Source organism: Solea senegalensis, linkage group LG1 (assembly GCF_019176455.1).
Source record: "Solea senegalensis isolate Sse05_10M linkage group LG1, IFAPA_SoseM_1, whole genome shotgun sequence".
Taxonomy (NCBI): domain Eukaryota; kingdom Metazoa; phylum Chordata; class Actinopteri; order Pleuronectiformes; family Soleidae; genus Solea; species Solea senegalensis.
Genome location: NC_058021.1, coordinates 7,722,497 through 7,745,109, shown reverse-complemented (window position 1 = coordinate 7,745,109; position 22,613 = coordinate 7,722,497). Strand labels below are relative to the sequence as shown.

Genomic DNA, 22,613 nt, shown 5'->3' with positions numbered 1-22,613 from the left:
CAAACTGCTTTGAGTTCTGATGATACAAGGCCTAGAAAAAACTGGCAACATTTTGTGGATATATTCTGCTTACTCTCTTCATGGTCAGGTCTTTATTTTGGCTCTCCACTTAAGCAGAGAGGTCGAGAGGGCCTCTGGAGAGACACAGGCCAGTCATACCACAGGCTCATCATCTCCATCATAACTCAGACACTCAGCTGGTAGACGTTGTGTGGTGGCATGCCACAAGTACCACAGTTGTCACCTCTGTTTGTGAGATTAGGCACTGGCAGACTGGAGTGACAGATGATGAGTGGTTGGTATGACCACCAGGTGCTAATGCAGGGGACACATAAAGAGGTGGACACGGCCAGACTTGACAGATAGAACCAGACAGACAAACCCCAGAGTGTATGGAAAAACAGTATGTCAGTTTTGCTGATGTCTATAGTAACAGCAGCCTCCAATTTGACATTCCCTCCACCAAACATTGGTTTTCTGTTTTTTTTTCCTTACTTTTGGCTTCTCTTTGACCTCCTTAAAAGAACAAGCTATGTTTCCCAGGGCCCAGCTATTTGAAGCTCATAGTTTTGGTCATCCAAAGTTTTCTGCTCCAACTCAAGCCGTTCAGACTCTGTCCCCACTTACATTTCCACAATGGCAGGGTCCTGGGGGCCAGACCATAGCCGCCCTACACTCTGCCCACAGTCAAGTTGCCTCTGGCAGAACTTACTGCATGCTTTGTGTGCTGGTTCTGGCCACTGATCAGGGAAACCCCACAGTCTCTCCATGGTGAATGCTGAACGTCCTGCCAAGACCATTTTGCATTCCTTCAATGGCCGTGAATAGTAGCACACTACAGTACTGAAGATTTTCAAAGATGTGCAGTTCACCCACGGATACAATGTGAGACCATGACACAGATACCCACATGAACTACACGTGAACTAAACTAATCCCTGACATGGTTTTCTCTGTGTTGTGTCTTTGGGTCTTTTTTGTACAACAAACAAAACAGATGCTGATAAAAGCATGCCCTACATTGCAAAACGCACAGGACATATGAAAACAACAGATTAATAATGTTCCTTGGCACAGATCTCAGTTATAGATCTATGTCAAAACCAACATTACTCGCTGGTAGATTATATGGCTGAATCTACAAATACTGCCCATGCTACAACTCTTAAATACAGGTACTCATCACTGAGTTCATGTTAAACAAAAGGAACGACACTGAACTAATGAATCTCTGACACAAATAAACTATCCTGGTTTGTACATGTATTCATACTTTTCCCAATTCTTTTTTTTGTTGCACTTCCTGGACAAGAGTAATTACACATATGTCCCAAAAACCAACACCTCTATATAATAGCTCCTCTTGCTTGACAGATCAGTGGCCGAAATGTTATCCTCACAGAATTAGGGTTTAATTGTTATCTGCATTTAGTGCACTAAATAATCTGTTGATTATTTTAAAACTTATGCAGAGTTTCCCAGCACTCTGCTGGTGGATATCAAGATGAGTCACATCAGCTAGCAGGCAGCTGGCAGGCCTTCAATATAAGCCTATCCTGTTAATCTTACGATTAGCCTACACTGATCCCATCAGGACTGCCTGGATCTGGGGTGCAGAGCCTACAAGCTTATCCTGCAAGTTGACCCTCCCATGCTCAGGCCACTACATGCTCCCAGCTCACATGGGGCACACAAGCAAATACGCGGCATACCCCAAACGTATCAGCTTTTTCCAAATGCAGATCATCTCGACAACTCATCCCCGAAACAAAGCCCGGAGATTGGAGCTCAACATGCCAGTGCCATGCTGTACCCCCGCTCACTAACATGTCTGGAGCCCTGACATGATGCTGTTGTGTTTCAAGAGAGTGGAGGTGGTGGTGAAATGTGTCACAGAGGTCTTACCAAGAAGTTAGGGGGGGCAGAATCCGTGCTCTTCTGACACCGGGGCAGGATTAGCTTGGGCCAAGTGACATGCCGTGACACGTCTCTAGGCTTCTTCAGGTACAAACACATGTGCAAACACAACCATATAAATACAAACATGTCATTTGGTGGATGTAATGCCTAAAAGAGACCTGTGAACATTGATTGTCTTTTGCTAAAATTGCTTATAATCTTCTTTAGTGTCTATTTCTGTAATTACCCACGCACACAGCTGAACACTAATGCCATGTTTCTATCATGGTACAGTTTGGTTTGTTACAGGACGGTACAGCCCTCGGTCAGCCTTGCGTTTCGACTGAGAACAATACCTTTACCTGGTAGGCGGGGTGTACGCTGTGCTCAACGGCCATGTCAGCGAGATACGTAGCGTGACGTTGTACCAGTGCTCCGACAGCGACAACAACAACAATGGAGGACTTTCAGTTTGCGGCTTTTTTCTCAACAAGACAAAGTCAAACTCTGTATGAGAATCTTCTTCTGTCGCAGGGGAGTGACGCTTTTTTGTCGCCCAATCTGCTGACTGTCGTGGATCTAGCTCTATTCGAACTGTACCATACGATTTCTCTGGTATTCCAAGGGAAGGGCACAGAAAAATTGAATGGTCGGGGCCATTTATTTTGGTAGTATTCCTAATGGAAACGCAAAAATATGCACGCCGTACAATACTGAAACAAACCATTGCACTCAGTGGAAACACACCATCACAATCCTTTTGCTCTCTTGCTATAGTTTGCTCCTTTGTAGCAGTTACCAAAGTACTTTTCATGGACACTGAGTGGATGCAGGAAAGACTCATCTTACTGATGAGAAAAAGGAATGCCGGAGGCAATTACATCTCCTGACTCCCTGTCCTTGGGTCAAAAGGGGAGCAGCCATAAACGCTTGGACACCAACAGAGACAGACCTCTGACCATGCAGACCTTGTTTCACTCTCCCTGCAGCCACAAATGTGAGCTGGTGGAGGAGCCGTTGGTTGTTTAAATTTACAGCACAATGCCATCCTGTCTCAAGTACTAACAATGATGCATGTATTCAATCAACATGATCATATAAGGGGGAAAAAAATGCTACTCGTGTGGCCATTTCCACCACATTTTGATGGAAAAACTATTAAATAAACATTTCTTTCTGCCCTACATTCATCTTCGAGGCGCTGATGAGTCTACAGGTGTTAACACACCTGCTATTGCCTATTGTGTCTTCAACCCGATGATCTCAGCGCTGCAATAATTATGAGTGGTGGCAGTCAAGATGTCATTTTTGTTGCTAAACATGTTAGACAAGCTCAACAAGAATTTAATACACGCTTGCCAACTCGGCAGGCTACTTTGTTGCCTCTCAAACAAAAGAGTCTATGCATGGTGCGTTCTGGGTGCCAAACACCTGAACACAGTTTAATTACCATAAAACATAAAGCATGATGTCATTTTATTGCAACCTCGTCACTCTACGGCACAGAAGAAGTGACAGGAACAGGAACGTGCTTTAACTCTTTTTTTCTACTGTTATTATTATTATTATTATTATTATTATAATTATTATTATTATTATAAATCCATGTACAGCATACAGCTAGATCGTGTTATTTTTTTATGGTGCAAGTTAATAGACCAGGTTTTTCTTTTCCATTCACGGAATTTTTCTGCTATTACTGTACAGCCAGAGGAGAGTTGAATGAAACGACCCGGAATGTACTATTATAAGTTAGGGGGGGTTCTGATGAAAGATACACGACAGAACTGTACACGAAGAAGAACAAAAATGAATGATTATTTCACATATTCAACAGATGCATTTTGTCTACGGTTCACACGTGCAATGTAAAGTTGGCTGTGTGCGCTTTACATGACAAATAATCCAAGAGGAAAAAAGAACACCCCCCCTCCCTTACTGTAGCAGCAGTTTGGACTGTACCAAGATGACGAGAACAGCCCTTTAAAGTCGCTCTACTTCCGAGATGAAGTAAAGTAGAGCTCCAGTGCAGAGACAATACACGCACTGACAATCGATGCGCCTGAAGAAGGAAAAAAAGTCATTACAATCCCCAATTATACAGGCTATGTTGAGGGGAGACATTTGGATACCGGGATTTTTTCTGGACTCGGATGCGAAGGAGTTTGCTTTGTGTCCAGATCTATGTAGGACGTGGCGTCTGCGAATGCACTGAACAGCCTAAACTAGGTCCATGTAACATACGTGCATTGTTTCTTTTTTTATTTTGTGCGCAACGACAACAACATCAACCTGGAATACTCTTGTGAAACAGGAATGGTGTTTCCTCCTGAAGGCTTATTCTACATCGAAATGGATCAAGCGCCACCAGGTAAGTTAGGGTTAAACGCAGCCATTGTCTGTTCTGTGGGGCACGGAATCTGCTTTACTTTAGAATGTAATCATTATCCCTGTGTCGTTTTTGCACATCTTTGCTGCTGGTGTCATCTTATGAACTGTCTGTGATACTAATGGAGAGGTCCTCGGCGCTGCTCTCCCCCCACTGGCAATGCCCAGGCATGCATAGCGCAATTCACTTGCCAATTACGTAATACCTTTCTGTGGATCAGGCGCAGTGGCTTTGCCTCTTTTCTTTTGTCCCGGCGCAGATGACAAAACTCGCACAGAGAAACGCACCGCGGCCGAGCACCTCCTCGCGGTGCAGGACCGGAGACAATGCGGGGCTTTGGCAGCGGTGACACGGCAGTTTGAGAGGAATATAACCGAGGCTGCGTTAATTAGCGCCGCATGAAACGAGCGCTTTGTTCTCCTCCGCAGCCAACCGTGCTTAATTTGTGCGCTAGCTCTGGAAGTAGGCTAGAGGCGAGCAGACGAGACAGCTCGTCTCATGACTTAAACTCCGGCAACTTACGTACACTTTGGTTTTATTATTGACATTTGTCATCTGACCGCGGCGTTATTACACTGTTCGCACGGTCTGTTAATACAGGGCCTGTCATGTCTCACTACAAACAACTGTCTGCGCACAATACGCAAAGTAAATTACGACACGTAAAGTCCACGTACATTAAATGCATCAAAGTAGCCTTTGATTAACTACAATTTATATGGTATTACAACAAAGTTACAACACACATGTATATATTTACATACACACACATTATGTAATGTAAAATATGCATGCCCTCACACACACACACACACCACACTATTTGTCCCTTTTCATTTCATCAGTTCTTTTCATCATTTGCATGCATGGCTCTTGTCTGTGCTGGTATGCGCAAAGTGGGCTTTGGAAGCCAGTAAGAGTTTCTTGGCAGCAGACCGAGAGGGGAAGGTGTGCAGGTTTAATTTTGCTGAGCTCAGGAACCGCAGCTTTTCGTTTTGTGCCTGCCACTGTGCTGCTACACCTGCCTTTTGTTTATTTTAAGGTCAGAAAAAGAGGAGAGCGGATGGTGGGAGAAACCCACATTTTCTCCTCTCTGAGGTGCTCTTGTATTCACTCGAACTGCCTCATGAAAGGCACTTTTGTCCTGCAGTGAAATATATCGCCCTTCACCTCCTCTTGATGCGGTTTGCCCTCCTTTTTCATTTTTAGGAAAACGCTTAGTCCTTTGGCCAGACTCAGATATTTTCTTTTACTTCAGAGGCTGATGGAAAACTTATGAGGACCTGCAAGTGGGCAATGGTTTAAAGAAAGGAGGTGTGGTGCTAAAGGTTCCAAACACACACTTATAGGCAATGTAATCCTTCTTATGCCAAGAGGGACTGTGCCAAGGGTTAGAACCTGGACTTTCTCTACTTTGTTACAGGTAGTTAAACACCTAATAATGAGAATATTTGGTCAAATTAAAACAAAAAAAAACTACCACTCACATCATGTTAATTACTCCTCAAGTGATCTCTGCGAAACATGTCTGGGCTTGTCCCTATAACTTGACAGGCTCCATCAAGTAGGTGTGACAGAGCGTGTGTGCTGGGAGGAGGGGGTTACAGAGGAATTACACCAGTTACAATACTAAACTAGATTTAAAAAAAAAAAAAAACAACTATCATCCTGGTAGTTTAAAAATATTTTTTTTTGCTTTCTTATCATTCTTTCCTTTTTGCTCACAGCTCTCCCTCCCAGGTCATCAAAGCCTTTGTCTTCCACCATGAACAACAACTGCCCCTCAACACCTGAATGTTCACTACAGGATGCTGAATGGTACTGGGGAGACGTCACCAGGTAACTTAATCTTTAAAAGTCACGTGTTTTAAAACAGCACAGTGATAAGAAAGTGTTGCTTGTTTACATATTGGTATAATGTAACTTACGTGAACTGTTTTTTTCTTAGGGATGAGGTCAATGAGAAGCTCCGAGACACACCTGATGGCTCCTTTTTAGTGCGTGACGCATCCACAAAGCTGCAAGGAGACTTTACGCTGACCCTGAGGTAAGCAGCAGGCGCAAAAGACAACCGTCGATTTAATAGCTATCATCTCAGGTTTTGATTTTATTTTACCCCATTTATTTTAATCTGATTTTGGGCGCAACTCTCTTCCAGGAAAGATGGGCACAACCGGCTGATCAAAATTTACCACCACGATGGGAAATACGGCTTCTCTGACCCCCTGACATTCACTTCGGTGGTGGAGCTAATCTTGTACTATCAGCACCATCCGCTCGTAGAATATAACGCCACACTGGATCTGATGCTCACCCATCCTGTGTCCCGCTTCCAGCAGGTGAACTATTATTTTATCTCCCTATCAGTAACATGTTTGAGGTGGGATCATTCAGATTTGTGTTAAATACAGAGCGCAATGAAATGTACCTGATCTGATGAAGTGTACTGTTTGACATCAGGTGAAAGAAGACAGTGTTGATGTCGCTGGACGAAAGCTGAAGGAGGTTCACTGTCAGTACGAAGAGAAGTCGAGGGAGTTTGACTGTCTTTACAAAGCCTTCACAAAGACCTCACAGGTAAAAACTCAGTTTTAAATGACAAAGTTGATTATCTCTGATTTATAGGAAAAATATCAGTTCTGTTTTGTAACAGAAGAATTATCAGTGGGGTTTTTTTTTCTTACTGGATGTATGTGCCATGTTGCAGGAAATACAAATGAAGAGAACGGCAATCGAGGCGTTTAACGAGACAATGCTCATCTTCGAGGAGCAGTGTCGTGAACAGGAGCGCTACGGAGAGGAGTTTGAAATGAACAATCTGTTTGAGGGAGCCGACACAGATCTGGAGAGGTAATTCATGACATCATCAAATATCTCCAAATTTAGTCGAATTTAAGATGCATGCAGACTATTTTCCCTTGAACTCTGGCCAGACTCATGACCTTTACTTTCCACCTCTAGCTTCCTGATAAATTATGATAAGCTGAAGTGTCGTCTTGGGGAGATCTACGACAGTAAAATCCATTTGGAGGAAGACTTGAGAACGCAGGTGGAGGACTACAGAGAGACAGACAGGAAGATAAACAGCCTGCGACCTGATCTCATCCAGCTACGCAACATCAGAGACCAGTATCTGAAGTAAGTGTTGTCAGAATATTGTGTGGTAAATCATTTAAGCGAATTAAAATCATGAGTAGAAATTAAGCATTCCTTTACACTTCTGTTTGCAGTTGGCTTAATCACAAAGGTGTGCGGCAGAAACGCATCAATGACTGGTTGGGGATACAGAGTGACAGCCTCGATGAGTAAGTGCTATTAAATTCTCTCCACAATCTAAGAATGACGAATGTGACCAATTACTTGAACAACAACTGCAGAGATGGCACAGAGGCATTCTTTTTATGGAGACTCTTGTCTTTTCCAGCACATATGTCCTGAAAGGGGATGAGAAGAATTTGCCGCATCAGGATGAGACGAGTTGGTTTGTTGGAGAAATGAGTCGGACGCAAGCTGAGGAGATGCTTGAAGGTAAAGCTCCTGGAACGTTCCTCATCCGCGAAAGCAGCAAACAGGGATGCTACGCCTGCTCTGTTGTGTGAGTATCATTATGGAGAGTGGAGTGAAAAGAAGTAATTGAGAGGAATATTGATCATAGTGTAACTGTGTGGCAGTCGATGACGGGATGTCTTTTTTTCATTTGCTTTAGTGTGAATAAAGAAGTGAAGCATTGCATGATCTACAGCACACCACATGGATATGGCTTTGCTGAGCCCTATGACATCCACTGCTCACTGAAAGACCTTGTCCTGCACTATCGCCTGCACTCTTTAGCGCAACACAATGACGCCCTGGATGTTCGGCTGTCACATCCAGTGCACGCCAAAGCTGCATCCTCACCTTCTCAACATGCAGAGGAACACAAACTCTTACAAACTCCAAAACACACAGCCGGACTCCCGCCTGCAGCTCCAGAAATGTAATCCAACCGAGAGACAAAAGGACATGTTTACTGTATCCTGCGAAAACGACTGCATCGAGGTGCATAGTGTAACATTTTGCACTACGGCGATTCCATCGTTTTTTGTTTTTTTTTTTGTGAATGAGATTTCACAGAATTGAAGTGGGACCGGACTTGAATGTCAGCTTGAACTTTGTTTGTTTGTTTTCAAAAGAGACTGTTTAAGCTTTCAAAAAAAATGTACTTCATTTATTGCTGTTTTGTTTAGTGGACACTTTCTTTGGGGATGTTGACAACCAGAAAATTGCTCACTAATGTCAGGTGCTGCACCTTTGTTTGACTTCAGCTTTTACAAGTTGACTTACTGTTGCTAGAGATGTCCTTTTACCTAGTTAAAATTAATACAGCTATTAAAATTTGATGGATATATACTAGGTTACTACTACTTACTGCATTCGTGAGGGGAGGTAAATGGTGCTGTACACAGGCTGATTCCATCATGGTGGACCAAACCGTTCTTGGCTAAATCCCAGGTGTGAATATGTGAAAGTCTGTGGAACACCTTGACAATTTTCCCCTTTCCTAATAAATAAATATTCATATACAGTGGATACGTATGTAGCATTAACATCCTGTAGAATACCATTGTAAGAGTATATTCAATGTTATACCCATCGACCAAAGCACTTAATAGTGAGCAAATCTACATCCCTGTTTTGTCCGATAACCGCATTTGGGCAAGGGGAGGGCAATTCATGTACACCTGCTGATGTGCTGATCAAAACATAATCTGAAGTACTGTATGTTATATTCTGTTACTCAAAGAAGTATAAGCTTTTTGTATTCTATATATATTTTTTCTATAAACATGCCACAAAATGAAAGCTTGAAGAAAGTGCAATCCAACAGTATTTCTATTGTTGCAATGTATGACGACGATGATGATGGTGGTGAAGGTAATGCTGTTATGAGAGGTTGACATTTGCCACAAAAATGCACTCTCTTTGGTGGTGTCAGTGTGATGTGGCCTCCGATGTTTGTGTGAACTGCCAGAGGTCCGGATGTATCCTGCCTCCATTACTTGAACTGTGGCATTGCTCAAGCTATGAATGTTTTTCATGACATGCAGCCTACATAGCTTAAGAGGAAAGGAATCCATGTTGAACTTGGCACATTTTTCAAGTTTGAGGACAATAGATACTCTGTACAGAGAAACTGTAAAATGTATTTCCGAAGTTGGTTTATGAAAGGAGGGTGATTAAGCCTCTTATAAAAATATAACTCCACTGGGGGACTGAGGAAACTCCTCGGGTGAAGCTAAGCAATGTGAGATCCTGACCTTTTTCTTGCTGAAAGACAATAAACTGATGAGGGTTTTGTCAACCTGCATCATTCATTGCTTTTTATTCACAGTCCAAAGCTGATACTTTGCTCTGTGTCATAATTTAGTGTCACACATAAAACATTTTAGAGGCTATTATGTGTTGTTGTCTTTTTTTTCCAGGTAGGACAAAGACAGAATGACTACCGACTTATTTTAAGGGTAACATCATTTTAGGACAAAAGACAGAATGAGTTACTTCTTTAATTGTACCTTCTCTTAACATAGAAGCACTGAACTTTGATGAGCTTGTTCTCGGAGAAGGAGAGACGGGAGGCAGCGAGGGTGGTGGAGGACAGACTGTGAACAGATGGAAGAGAAAGGAAGCCATAAAAACAATAGCAGGATATGTGCAGGCCCTGTACTCTGCTCTGTCCTGCCCCTGTTGAAGTTTAAATCTACTTCACTGGGAACATGCAAGATTTTGAAACAACTTTTTTTATGGTCCTGTGAAAGGAATGCAGCTCGACTGTAAACATTTGGTACCAGCCAGCTCGAGAGCAGCTTGAGTTTTGTCTCCCAAACTTTATCACACTGTCAGCAACTCTGATAATTTAAAAGAAAAAAGAAAAAAGTGGGTTTCCATCAGCATGTTTCTATGCACATTTTCGATTTGTGCATAAAGCTGGATGGAAATACAGAAACTATCTTGAAGTACCACATAAATGCTTTTATGCCTGAGGGAGTTTAAAAAAAAAGAGCTACCATATCAATGAAACATGAATGCAATGAAAACAGATTTAGTGAACAAAAGAAAAAAAAAAGTCACATTATTGAAACGACGCTCCAGCTTCCGCATTTCAGTGCATTGGAAAAATTGAAGAAAAGGTGGATGAGAGGAAGTATGTGTGGACTGATGAGGAAACCACAGCATTCCTCGACTTAGCGTCAGCAGCAAATGTTACTACAATAATAGACGGGAAGCAGCAGCAAAACGCGGCCATGTATCAGCAGCTACTGCCTCTTTTCTTTATTTGCTTCATCACATCGCACCTTTTTATCCTTCTGTGGTGACCCACACTTACAGATTTTGCTCCATCGTGATGAACCTACTTTCAATATTTGGAGGACAGAAGCATATCACATATTTTCTTTAACTAAAGCTTGAGTTCTATCTACAATATGAGATATGGTGGGTGCTGATGACTGTTGTAAAGATGATGATGACCCTGAGTGACATCACCACTGGCCTTCTGTGACCAGAGTAACAGGTGGCCTCTCTCAACCATCACATGAGGCCTGTGTTAGGTAGGGATTAATGAGGAACAGAAGGCAGGGATGTACTGGTGCAGAGTCTCAGTTCCAGGGCATGGATTACTCCCTCTTACCTGTGTCAGCATAGGGAGCTGGTGGCGGACAGGCGACATGCACGCTCTGCCAGGATGGACCAGATGCTGGGGAGACAGACACATAGGACAGACTGTACCAGCGCTGAGTCACCCTCTGCCTGCATAAGACAACGAGAGAGTGGGTAGAGAAAGTGTGTGGGGGTAGACAGACAGGAAAAGAGGAGGGACAGGAAAAAGTATTCAAAAAAGGGGGGGCATTACTCAAACTCCTGCACAGGATATAAAAAAAATAAAGGCTGAAAAGGTCATGCTGAGCCTTTGCTACATTTCCCTTTTTACCAGAAGCACACTCCTGCCTAGATACACCAACGCTGACACTGCTCACTCTTTTCTCTTTTCCTTTTTTAATGTTCCTTTGCTCCCTGTGTCTGAGTTTAATCTATGTAAAAACCCAACCCCCCACGCCTTTCTTTCCTTTCCCCCCCCCTGACTCATACACACACGGAAACCTTCTCAGCTTTCCTCCTTTTCTTTTTCCTTGCCAACAGGCCTCAGCCATAGAGCTCGCTCGTTTAAATTCATAGTAGTTTAGCTTCATATTTCTCATTTTAAATAAGTCCTGGGCTGGCTGGTGCTGGTGGGAGGAAGGGGGCAGAAGGGGGAGGAGGGTGGGGGACGAATTACCTTTGGAGTCACGCCTAAAACACACACACCAGTGGTTGCACACTTTCAGTAGACGACGAGGTTTTCGCTTTCAGTTTGGCTGCAACCAATCGTCTCCCTCCTTCCCTTCTGTCTCCGTCCGATTCCACCGTCTCCACGCTACGCCTCCAGCCAATGAGAGGCCGGGAATGTGCCGAGCGTCAGCCAATCAGCGGCCAGTTGCTATGTTAGGGGCAGAATCGATAAGAGAGCAATTTTTTTCCCCTCACTCTTTTACTAGTGGCTCACATTATAGCAGTTTTATAGGCTGAAGGCAAGATGCTGTTGCCTGCCAAGCAACATATATCCTACGGACTGAACCATTAAACATAGGAGGGGCACATTTCCCAGATTTTCTTTGAAGACTTTCCCTACACAACCTCATTTAAAAGTCAGTTGATGGCATTTGCTGTATGTATGTGTGTGTGTGTTTGTGTGCGCACAAAACTGAGTCCTTGAGGTCAAGAAATAGCTAATTAACCTGAGAGTGTTTCCAAGCTTGACAGTGTAATGGAAAAGGATGTACATCACCGCAGGTTCACACTGAAAAGGAAGTTTTTACATAAGTTTTTCCATTCCCGCTCCCTTCTCTTGAAGGGCCAATGTGTTAGGATTAGTGGCATCTAATGGTAAGACTGGAGAATAAAAAACAACTCACCCCTGGTGCTTCTCGTTTACCTGCTCACCCTTCGTTTTCCCTTGTATAATATTTCACCAAAATGTGAAAGAGACTGCTATAGAAACATGGTGGAGCAGCACAGGCCTTGCCCAGGGCAAAAGACACAGGGTCAGGGGTTAGGGTTAGGGTTAGAGTAGAAACATTTTTATGATAAAGCAATTATACAAAATGTAAACATGCCAATGGGTAGTAAATTCAATTTCTGCCAATAAACCCTAGTAAATAATGTTGAACATCTGTCCAAATATCTAGGATAACCTAATTATTAAGTGTCTTGGTACTGTTGGACCACACGTCCTTTGGTGACCCAGTTTAATATTGCTGGAGTTTTCTTGCTTCATAAATAAATAGAAAATTACAGTAAACTGCCAAAGCTGAATATAATAGGTGCAATGTATAAGTTGTATAAGTTACAATGATATTTATTGTGGCCTCTCTTCACGCTAATGTAGTGGATGCCTCCAAATCTAAAATGACTGGTCATTTCGTTAAACTTGGTGACAGTGATTGGAGTAAGCAGCTCAGTGAGATGAGAGGTGACACTGAGCCAGCTCTTGTGAGGTGATAACATACTACTGTTTGCTGACAAATTCAGGAGCCTTGCCAGTTAAGAGCCACATCAAAATCCGAATTGCAGCCACCAGCTCAGGCATGGGTGGAAAGTATTCCACTTGTTTGGAACATATAGGGCAACAGGAACGCATTACCACTTCAAAATAATAAATTACGTTTTGGATAAATGCCCAAAAAGTATGCATGAGTTCCTCCTAATTTAACATGAGACACCCCTTATTATGTTGTGCAACCATTCTTCAAGGGAAACATTTTTTTTGCTGTAATAGATGAAGGACCACAGTGTCTGTCAAGCTCTCAGTATCATCGTAGAAGCTCAGCTCTCAAATAGATTAAAAAAGAACCAGCAGGCATGTGGCCAGCAAGGCAATGAAGGCACAGACTCTGACACTGTCTGCAGGACAGATGGCAAGGAAGTTCAAATCAGAAACCAGCTCAGTCTGAAAGCATAATGCTGTATGTACACTGCAGGTGGTGGCCTGAGCCAAGATAAGGGTTACACCTTTCACAGGTCCTGTCAGGTGAAGCTGAAGCCTTGTTTGATTTTAACTGACATATTGCAGTCATGATAACTTTAATACTATTGTATAAGAAGGAACATGTATCATAACCAGGGTATGTAAGAGTTAAAGTTTCAAAATCCCAAACACAGTTGTTTTTTTTTAATTACCTTTGTATGATTTTTGATTTAAAGCCAATGAAAGCACTCGGCAAACTCTGAACTCTACTTATTCCATAAGAACCCTTGAGCTGTCAATTTCACCCCATAATGTTTTTCTTTCCTGGTTAAAAGCAACATATCGCCAGAGGAAAGAGCCCTGATGAAAAAGTCAGACAAACCCTACACTTAAAACAGAACGGCAATTACAGCAACCACTTTCCATAGAATGACCCTCACACCACTTACTTCTTCTGCCTCTACATGGGAGATTCTGCGAGCTACGCAAACAAGGGACGGCTTCCCATCACCATATAGGGAGACATGGTGATCAGTGAAAATAATTATCTTGCTCTTGATGAGCAAAAACATTACCTAGAGGAAAGAATTAGAGACCACAGCCATGCAAAGCAAAAATAAAATATGTCTGTGTCACTTCATTTGAGTTCATTTAAAGTCTTCACCCGCTTATTAAAACCTGTTTTACAAGTGACACCTGCCCCAGCAGTGGTGTAAAGAACAAGAGGCAATGGAAACAAATGACAAATAATTCTTATGAAGCTAGACACAAAAGATAATAACTGTGGAGAACCTGCATGTCCCTCACCAGTGTGTATCATCCCTCAATTGGATAGACATTTTTTGTTGTTGTTGAACTTTAATGAAATGGCAATGAAGCTCTGATCACCTCATGAATGCTAAAAATATGTAGCGTGATAAAAACACACTCAGTCTCTTGTGGAAAGTAAACGAGTCACAAGTGAAAAAAGAGCTTCATTTAAGAATGAATTATACATTTTAATACATCAATAATTTGTTATTCTAGTAAACTTTTGATAAGTATTATATAAAGAGGATCAGTTCTAAATGATATTGCTGTAAATGGCAACAAATATATATATATATATATATATATATATATATATATATATACATATACATATATATGTAGTTTATAAGTTTACTGATTAGGAGATTTGCAGTGAAAATCAAGTGAACAAGACACTTGATAGTGTTGCATTTGTAGTTTTATTTGAAGTGTGCGTTACTGCTTCATGTTCACAAACTACTTGAGTCTCTTTAAACTGAGTGAGCCATTTGTTCAGTTGAGGTGTCCTTCAATGAAACAAGACATACTTAATAATACAGGCCAACAAGAGGGAAATAAGGGTGTAGCTAAAATGGTGGCCAGGTTGACACATGACTATGTCTGAATTATAATGGGCCAGGGTTGGTGGCACCACACGGGTGGTTTCATTCTCATTGACACAGTGCAATTGCTAAAATTGAAAGTCAAAAGTGACAGATGTTTCGTCACGTTACGTATTTCAAGTGTATGACAGATTATCTTACTGGATGTGACATATACTCGGATATTTCAAAGTGCCTTTCAGAGGTGTGTTTCACCTCAGTGCAGTTGACCAGACTGATTTAATGAGCACGAGCAGTGCTCGAGTTCTGAATGTAATAACAGGTTTCCAACATAATATTTAAACTAATTTGATACAAAGCTACTGATTAAAACAAACCGGACTACCCATTGCCACCGTCTAAGAGTAGGCTAGGTCGCTGGCTCGACTTTGCAGCCAACACATTGGAGCTCAGCTACATCTAAAATTACCATTCTGCTGGGGGCTGACATGGTAAGAATACTATGATAATTTACATGGTAGGTTTTTGTGGTTTCTTGTCAAGGACTTCCATTTGTTAAACTGCTTGTTTAGGGTAACACTGCCACCTGCTGTTGAATGTTGTAACAAGGCATGTGTGTACTCGTAAATTATGCCCCAATAAAAACAATAATACATTTAAAAAATAAAATAAAATAAGCCGTCGTGTGAACAAAGGTTTGTGCCCCTGACAAAGTAAAACAACGGTTGATGTTGATACAAAGTTGGAATGGATGATTTCTGGGAGTCGATTAGTTGTGACTGGAGCTTCAAGGCCAGTGCAGTCGATCCAGAATGGAAGATTGACAGTGCAGGGCGACGGAAGTTGCCTGTGTGCCCACATCAGTAAACTTATGGGTAAGTTGCAGCTGGAACAAGCGAAAACACTGCATGTTTTGTATAAATTTGCATGATCTTCTATGAGTTGACAGTCGTTGTGATGGTTAGAGGAGCTGTCGACGTATGTAGTGATAGTTTACGCGTTAAATAATGTTGTCTCTGATGGTTAGCATGCCGTGCTAACGGCGACAGGAGTTGTGTTTTTATAGACAAAATAGTAACTTTGAGATGGACAGTGACTTTCATACTATTGCCGCACTGTGATTCACCACTGAGCAGTCGAGGCAGACATGTTGTATACGTGTATGATACAATATTTGCTGATAAAGTCAGAATTGTTTGTTGTCACACAACAATCAACTCTGTGGATTGTTGTTGCGGTCAGCTCCTATGTCTTTCAGGCCTGCTTTGGGCTGAGACGCTGGTCTCCATGGTAACAGAGTCCTGCCCCAGCTGCCATGTCCTCCATCTGTCTGTCAACATCCCCTGGCTGTGGTGGTGGTAGTGGTGGTGATGCAGCTGCCATGGCAACCCAGACATCGGAGCAGGCTCTGCTGGCCTCAGACCGCTATGCCAGACTCATCCTGGCCCAGATGAACAAAATGCGGCTTCGCACTGACTTCTGCGATGTGGGGCTGAAGGTCGGCAGCAAAGTCTTCAGGGTCCACAGGCTGGTGCTGGCTGCCAGCAGCCCATATTTCTCTGCCTTGTTCTCTGGTGGGATGAGCGAGGCAGATAAAGAAGAGGTGCAGATCCTCGGTGTGGAAACTGAAGTATTTGAGGTCTTGCTTGACTTCATATACACAGGTCGGCATCAATCCATCATATTCTTAAACGATATCTGTATACCTTTGTACGATTGTACCATTCTTAGTGAAAATATATACATTTCTTCCTAACAGGGATGATCAGTGTGACTGTGGAGAACGTGCAGGAGCTTATGGTCGCTGCAGACATGCTGCAGCTGAATGAGGTGGTGTCTGTTTGTGGAGAGTTTCTGAAGGGCCACATGGACCCGTCCAACTGTGTGGGCATCTTTCAATTTCTGGAGCAGATTGCCTGCATGGACATGCTGGAGTTTACTGAGAACTATATACATGTTCACTTTCTGGAGGTAAGACCCCAAAGTAACTGCTTAGCAGCAAATAAAAGTTGTAATGAGATGTCATCTTTTTCTGTCCACATTCATACCACCAACAATTTATTGTGACTTTTGTGACTATTGTGACTCCACCATATTTGTTGGTAAAAGTGCCCCTTTGCACACAGAGATATTTCAAGATGAATGCTTCTAACACATTGCCTTTTCCAACTGCCTACCTGTAGGTGTGTGTTACTGATGAGTTCAGGGGCCTGTCGAAGGATCAGTTGGTCAGACTGCTGCGAAGTGAGGAGTTGAGAATTGAGGATGAGTACCAAGTATTCACCGCAGCCATGGATTGGGTTCTCCAAGATATGGCAAAGAGAAAAAAACATGTTGTGGAGGTGCTGGAACCGGTCCGCTTCCCTTTGCTTTCCCCACAGAGACTGTTTAAGTACATTGAGGGTAAGACATTATTAAGATTTACTGTACATTTCACAGTGATATTCAACACTATTTCTACCTAAATTATTTTTAGTTTTGAAATCTAAAACAAAACTCCAACATCAAACCATTTCTGCTGTTTTCTTTCCTCAAAGGTATTACTGACTTTAGCCTGAGGGTGGCACTGCAGACTCTGCTAAAGGAATACACTGAAGTCACAAAGTCTCCCAAAGAAAATAAGATGTTCAGTCTACTACAACCAGCCAAGATGAGACCCAGACGAAAAGCCAGGAAATACCTCTATGCCATAGGTTCTCTATCAAACCTCTTATTCAGCCATGTTGAAATGTAATCTTTTTCAATTTTCCAAAACAAAATGACAGACATTTATCTCAATCTTTGACGTTTTAGGAGGTTACACTCGGTTACAGGGTGGCCGCTGGAGTGACAGCCGGGCGTTGAGCTGTGTGGAGCGTTTTGACACCTTTAACCAATACTGGACTACAGTATCTTCCCTGCACCAGGCCCGCAGTGGTCTGGGGGTTGCAGTTCTAGAGGGTATGATCTACGTGGTGGGAGGTGAGAGAGAGCTGATCTTGTGATAGCTAAATGTAACCAAAAAAGGCCTGTGTGATTATCAGTGTAACGTGTTTTTCTTTTACTAGGGGAGAAAGACTCAATGATTTTTGACTGCACAGAGAGATATGATCCAGTGACAAAGCAGTGGGCTGCTGTTGCATCTCTGAACTTTCCTCGCTGTGGAGTTGGTGTCTGCCCCTGCCATGGAGCTCTGTATGCACTCGGTAATTATTGCGGTATTACTAGTGTCTTATTTAATCCAAGCGGACTCAAGGAAGGTGGAGGTATTAATGGGATTCTCCATTGATTTCATACATTTTACTGCTAACATTGCTTGGCCTTGTATGACTTCTGATAAGTCTAACCTCAGATTTGTAGGCTATACTTTTAGTTTTAAAGGCATGGTCATATCAGTCACCAAACATCCAAACAAGGATGTTGGTTTTAGAGATAGAAGACACAGAAGAGAGTTGGATTTTTAACTGAAGCACAACAAGGGTATTATTGGAATTGATGTTAATTAAAATATACATTTTGTGTTTGAAATTAACCAGTTTACTTCAGTTTTAACCAAATCGTTGAACAGATATCGACATGTCGTGATTGTAGATTTGCATCAGGATTCTAAGCCTGATGACCTGAGTGGAAAGGTTGACTTTGAACTTACTTAAGTTCATAATTAAATCATTAATTCATAACCATTGTCCTTTCTTGACTGTACTGTAGGTGGTTGGATTGGCTCTGAGATTGGAAAAACAATGGAACGCTATGATCCAGAGGAGAACAAGTGGGAGGTAATTGGGAGCATGGCAGTTCCTCGTTACTACTTTGGATGCTGTGAGCTACAAGGTGTGTGCTTCCTTTTTATTGTATTTCTCATGTAGCAGAGAGAATGTTCTATTAACGCCTTGATCTTTCTTCTTGTATGAACTCTGCAGCTCAACTAATTTAAAGTTCTTCTCCAGGGTTCATTTATGTAATCGGAGGGATAAGTGACGAAGGGATGGAGCTGCGATCAGCTGAGGTGTATGACCCCATCTCCCACCGATGGAGTGCCCTGCCAGTTATGGTCACACGTCGAGCCTATGTGGGTGTCGCCTGTCTCAATAACTGCATCTACGCAGTAGGGGGCTGGAATGAGGCACTGGGTGCTCTGGAGACAGTGGAGAAATACTGTCCTGAAGAGGTAAAGCAACACCAAAGATGATGAAGCTTTGTGTTGTCTCATGCAGGACATGGAAGTCATATGCCCCAATGCATGTAATCAGCCAGCTGACCACAGTCTGTAAGCCATGCCACACCAAGTTGGTCCTCTTAAATAACACTCCTTCCTCATTAATTTCCTGCCACAGCAATGCTGCCTCACTCTGCTACCACTGGCAAAACTTTGCCACCTCCACCCCAGCCTCCACTTTTCTAGATTAGAGTGTAAAAGGCTCAAAAGTTTAAAATGTTACTCAGTGTCTTACTTGGGCTAGCTCAAGCATAGGGGGTTTCCGGCATTGCACTCCCTGTTTGGCTTAGCATACAAGGAGCACCTAAAGAGCGAGCCATCAGCACCAAGTCTAACTGTATTCCCATTTGTTGCAATAAATGGTTTAATAATGTTCCTGACTGAAATATCGGTATTCCTTTGATTTTAACTCTCTGTGTCTCTTTGTTGTCTTTCAGGAAAAATGGATGGAGGTGGCCCCAATGTCCACTGCACGTGCAGGCGTGTCAGTGTCAGCAGTTAACGGGCTGCTCTATGCAGTCGGGGGCAGAGCAGCCAGCAGAGACTTCTCTGCCCCAGTGACAGTGGACTCTGTGGAAATCTACGACCCTCACCTGGATACCTGGACTGAGGTTGGCAACATGATCACCAGCCGCTGTGACGGAGGACTGGCTGTGCTCTGACATACAAGAATGTTCAGATTCAGACTATAAAACATTCATGTCAGCCCAAGTCACTCCAAAATTTCATAAACCAAGACATAAACAAGGTGTGTTTTGCCTCATGTAGGCTTTCATATCATCAATTATGTAATTTATACATGAGTTAGACTTGGCTTCCCTTTTTTTATTTGTCTTTTACATTTGGGATTCATTGAAATAATCTATATGACAGCAGATCTGCAACTGGAAAGCAAACCATTAACACTGTTACATGTGTGGCTCACACTTGTTTTTCCTTTTGTGTTGGAAGTTATCCTGAACTTTCCAATGTGGCAGATTATGTTTTTGACTGATCAGAGTGAGAATACTGATCAAGGCTGAGATGTTAAAGCACTTTTGTTTAGTTGTTTTCATTATTATTTTACCTCAAAGGTACATTTGATGTGTGTGCATTGCTACTTCTTCTTTGACCACTTTGACCATATTTGATGATGGAACCAAATGAATCTTAGGTGTGTTTGAAGTTTTACAGTCAGTGATGATTTCTATACATAATGACTTGAAAACAGCACACCCCTGTTGCTATACTGCAGCAGGAATAGCCCATTTTCCACGGGGTTATTTTTGTACATATGATAGTATAAATAATTGTGTCTCTTTGTTAATTATACTCATACCCAAGCAAGTTAATACAGTTACTTAACTCACTGAAAGCATCCAATGTACATGTTAAATCATGTGTTTATTGGTGTACTGTTTATGTCCTCTTTGGAATCGGTCACATTTCTACATTTCAGATTAACGTGACAGTATTGTTCATCGTGTGCTATTGCGCCTTTGCAAAGAACATTACAAAATAGACATTATTGTTTGCTTTTCATATTTACAATAAATGTCACTCAAAGGCAGTGGCTAGGTTTGAAATGTACCCACATCCCTTCAGCATCAGCAGCATCAATAAAAAAGACTTGAAAGAGCAAACATTTATGCTTAGAGATCTTTAAAATTGTACCTTTGTGATGTACTGAGTATTGGTATGGGGTACTATGTTAGGTTTTTTTATGACAAATCAAGACATCTCACTGGATTTGTGGCTCCACAATGACTTTTTTTTTCTTTAACTAGCTTTCACATTGATGTTTAGCTAAGGTTTCTTATTGTAAAGCATCATGGTTCTTTGGTGTTAATGTGGTAACCTTGCAAGACAACGCAAAATGAAGAATCATTACACTGCAATCCTAAATTTAACCTCCAGTTAAATCCACTTTTAATTATGACAGTTTGTATTTGTGAATAATTGTAATTAAGAGTTACAATTTATTCATTTTTATCAATTTTATTTATGAACATGTAAAAAAGGACCCAATAAAAGCATTTGTAACTTATTTTTTTACAAATCTAAGGCAACATCCTCTCATCTAAGTGACAGCTCCTGCATTTGTTTATATGTTCTTCTTCTTATAATCATTTCTAACTGGCTTTTTGATTTGTATCTCTGCACAACAGTGCAAAAACATCTAAATAGCCACTGTGTCAACTTTGCACATGTACAATTGCTTTTTTCAAGTCAGGCATAGTTTGTCTCTACCTTTTCAAAGCAAAGAATGTGACTACACAAATGTTTTATTTTGTGTAGTCACTTATTTCCTTTACCTATAAGTTAGTCTTTTGCTGCATTGAATATTTTGATTTAAATATTAACAGGTTTCTGTCTTCATTTTGCAACTGTGAAAACTTCTTATCTGTTGTCTTAATTACAGTATATACCACTTGTACAGCTTTCAAGTGTCCCAAGTATTACAAAGACAAATTATGGCGGTTTGTTAAGCAACAGGTGGTAAAAAAAACCAAACACATCTTCAATCAATTATACATTTTTATTTAGTAAATAAAGATCAGAACAAACTGGTCTCTTCTTTCAGCTCTTATTCTCTTTGAACTTCTTCTCAGTGCAGAACTTTTTAATTATCAGTGTAGCCACCAGTGAGAAGGTTGCAACCAGAGTGAGGACAGTTCGCATGGCTTTGAACCAGGCAGGATAGCCAGGCAGCAGTGTCAGGTCGTAATGCAGAGACAAACCTAGTCCCATGATTACTACCAGGGCTCCCTCTGCAATATTGTCTCTGCAGAGCAGGGACAGCCAGGCCAAAAGTGAGGGGACTACACTGTTGCCCAAGTTCTTCCAGTCTGGCTGAGCAGGACTACCAATAGGTATGGCAAACCCCCAGCGGGCACCTCCAAGGAAGGACACAATAGAGGCTCCATAAATGACTTGAGCATATGCCACTTCAGGGTAGAAGGACTGGGAAGCAGCCATAAGGAGAGGGGCTGATAAGAAAGGGATAAGTCCAGAAAAACCAAGGTAGAGGGCTGGTTTGGGAGCGTGAGTGATGGTTTTTAAACTGAGGCCTTCCTTGGCATTTCCTCGGTCTGAGGTGCTTTGGGAATTGCTTTGGCAGAGACGTGAGGCATACAAGCTCACTGGCCTGATGCTCAGCAGCTTTTTGGTGGACGCCACTCTGGAGGAAAACTGCGAGCAAAACAGCAGTTGAGCTGAAGTTGAGTAATTTGCTGTTCTGGTTTTCTGCTGAAGACATCTCCAGACTGACACCTGAGAACACATTAAGAAAAGTGCAAAAAACATTATTGTTATATACAGGATCACGTGTTTTTATACTAGTATTTTAACAAGCATGGGATGGTGAACAAGTCACATTTTGATCTTACCTCATAAACTACGCGTCTACCAGTTGCAAGTCGAAACATTTTGATCTTAATTTAAGCTTTGGTACAGCTACTCTGGGCTAATGGTAATGCTATGTCAAGCTAACATACAACTTCATGTAACATAAAGCTATCTTATGCAAACCACTCACCCTGTAGTTAGCTTAACGTTACGATATCATTCAACAACTTGCCGGGTGCACTGTAGTTCAGTAATATATGGTAGCGAAACTAAAGGTCGTTTACTGAGATACCATTCGATTAGTGCTCGATTAAATGACTGTCTCTAAAACTGAATGAGACGGGATCTGACATCGACTGGTTTGGCTGACACTGGCGGGGAGGTATTGGGTTATATTCAAGTTGTCAAAAC

The 22,613-nt window shown here is 42.0% G+C and overlaps 3 protein-coding genes across 7 annotated transcripts; 2 read left to right on the top strand and 1 right to left on the bottom strand.

Moving 5' to 3' along the window:
• Positions 1-3,910: 3,910 nt before the first annotated feature.
• LOC122777934 (phosphatidylinositol 3-kinase regulatory subunit gamma-like) lies at positions 3,911-9,723 on the top strand. The gene is made up of 10 exons (XM_044039444.1): positions 3,911-4,270; positions 6,016-6,127; positions 6,237-6,335; positions 6,447-6,627; positions 6,749-6,865; positions 6,996-7,138; positions 7,250-7,426; positions 7,519-7,593; positions 7,713-7,883; positions 7,995-9,723. Exons 1-10 carry the CDS (start codon positions 4,216-4,218, stop codon positions 8,266-8,268), a joined length of 1,404 nt encoding a protein of 467 aa, XP_043895379.1. The 5' UTR covers positions 3,911-4,215; the 3' UTR covers positions 8,269-9,723.
• Positions 9,724-15,468: 5,745 nt separating this feature from the next.
• On the top strand, positions 15,469-21,437 carry LOC122784369 (intracisternal A particle-promoted polypeptide). 4 transcript variants are annotated; one of them, XM_044049886.1, is made up of 11 exons: positions 15,472-15,555; positions 15,923-15,929; positions 15,979-16,344; positions 16,440-16,651; positions 16,864-17,083; positions 17,218-17,373; positions 17,474-17,641; positions 17,728-17,865; positions 18,368-18,490; positions 18,607-18,827; positions 19,313-21,437. In XM_044049886.1, exons 3-11 carry the CDS (start codon positions 15,996-15,998, stop codon positions 19,535-19,537), a joined length of 1,812 nt encoding a protein of 603 aa, XP_043905821.1. In that variant the 5' UTR covers positions 15,472-15,555; positions 15,923-15,929; positions 15,979-15,995; the 3' UTR covers positions 19,538-21,437. The 4 variants fall into 4 exon arrangements, with proteins under 4 accessions (XP_043905585.1, XP_043905821.1, XP_043905667.1 ...); XM_044049650.1 differs by having other exon boundaries at positions 15,469-15,555; positions 15,923-16,344; XM_044049809.1 differs by lacking the exon at positions 15,923-15,929 and having other exon boundaries at positions 15,473-15,555; positions 15,939-16,344.
• Positions 21,375-22,576, bottom strand: LOC122784910 (transmembrane protein 69-like). 2 transcript variants are annotated; one of them, XM_044050465.1, is made up of 3 exons: positions 22,409-22,576; positions 22,244-22,293; positions 21,375-22,127 (listed from the first exon to the last, which is right to left on the bottom strand). In XM_044050465.1, the coding sequence occupies exons 2-3, from the start codon at positions 22,280-22,282 to the stop codon at positions 21,435-21,437; spliced, it is 732 nt and encodes a 243-aa protein (XP_043906400.1). In that variant the 5' UTR covers positions 22,283-22,293; positions 22,409-22,576; the 3' UTR covers positions 21,375-21,434. The 2 variants fall into 2 exon arrangements, with proteins under 2 accessions (XP_043906400.1, XP_043906315.1); XM_044050380.1 differs by having other exon boundaries at positions 22,244-22,288; positions 22,393-22,575.
• Between the last annotated feature and the right edge of the window lie 37 nt (positions 22,577-22,613).

Coding starts and splice junctions, on each gene's coding strand:
- LOC122777934 (XM_044039444.1), top strand. CDS start 4,216: ATGGTGTTTCCTCCTGAAGGCTTATTCTACATCGAAATGGATCAAGCG. Junction 6,866..6,995: donor CCTTCACAAAGACCTCACAG/GTAAAAACTCAG, acceptor GCCATGTTGCAG/GAAATACAAATGAAGAGAAC. Junction 7,884..7,994: donor TGCTACGCCTGCTCTGTTGT/GTGAGTATCATT, acceptor CATTTGCTTTAG/TGTGAATAAAGAAGTGAAGC.
- LOC122784910 (XM_044050465.1), bottom strand. CDS start 22,282: ATGTTTCGACTTGCAACTGGTAGACGCGTAGTTTATGAG. Junction 22,128..22,243: donor GTAGACGCGTAGTTTATGAG/GTAAGATCAAAA, acceptor ATGTGTTCTCAG/GTGTCAGTCTGGAGATGTCT.
- LOC122784369 (XM_044049650.1), top strand. CDS start 15,996: ATGTCCTCCATCTGTCTGTCAACATCCCCTGGCTGTGGTGGTGGTAGT. Junction 17,866..18,367: donor TGGAGCTCTGTATGCACTCG/GTAATTATTGCG, acceptor ACTGTACTGTAG/GTGGTTGGATTGGCTCTGAG. Junction 18,828..19,312: donor AGAAATACTGTCCTGAAGAG/GTAAAGCAACAC, acceptor GTTGTCTTTCAG/GAAAAATGGATGGAGGTGGC.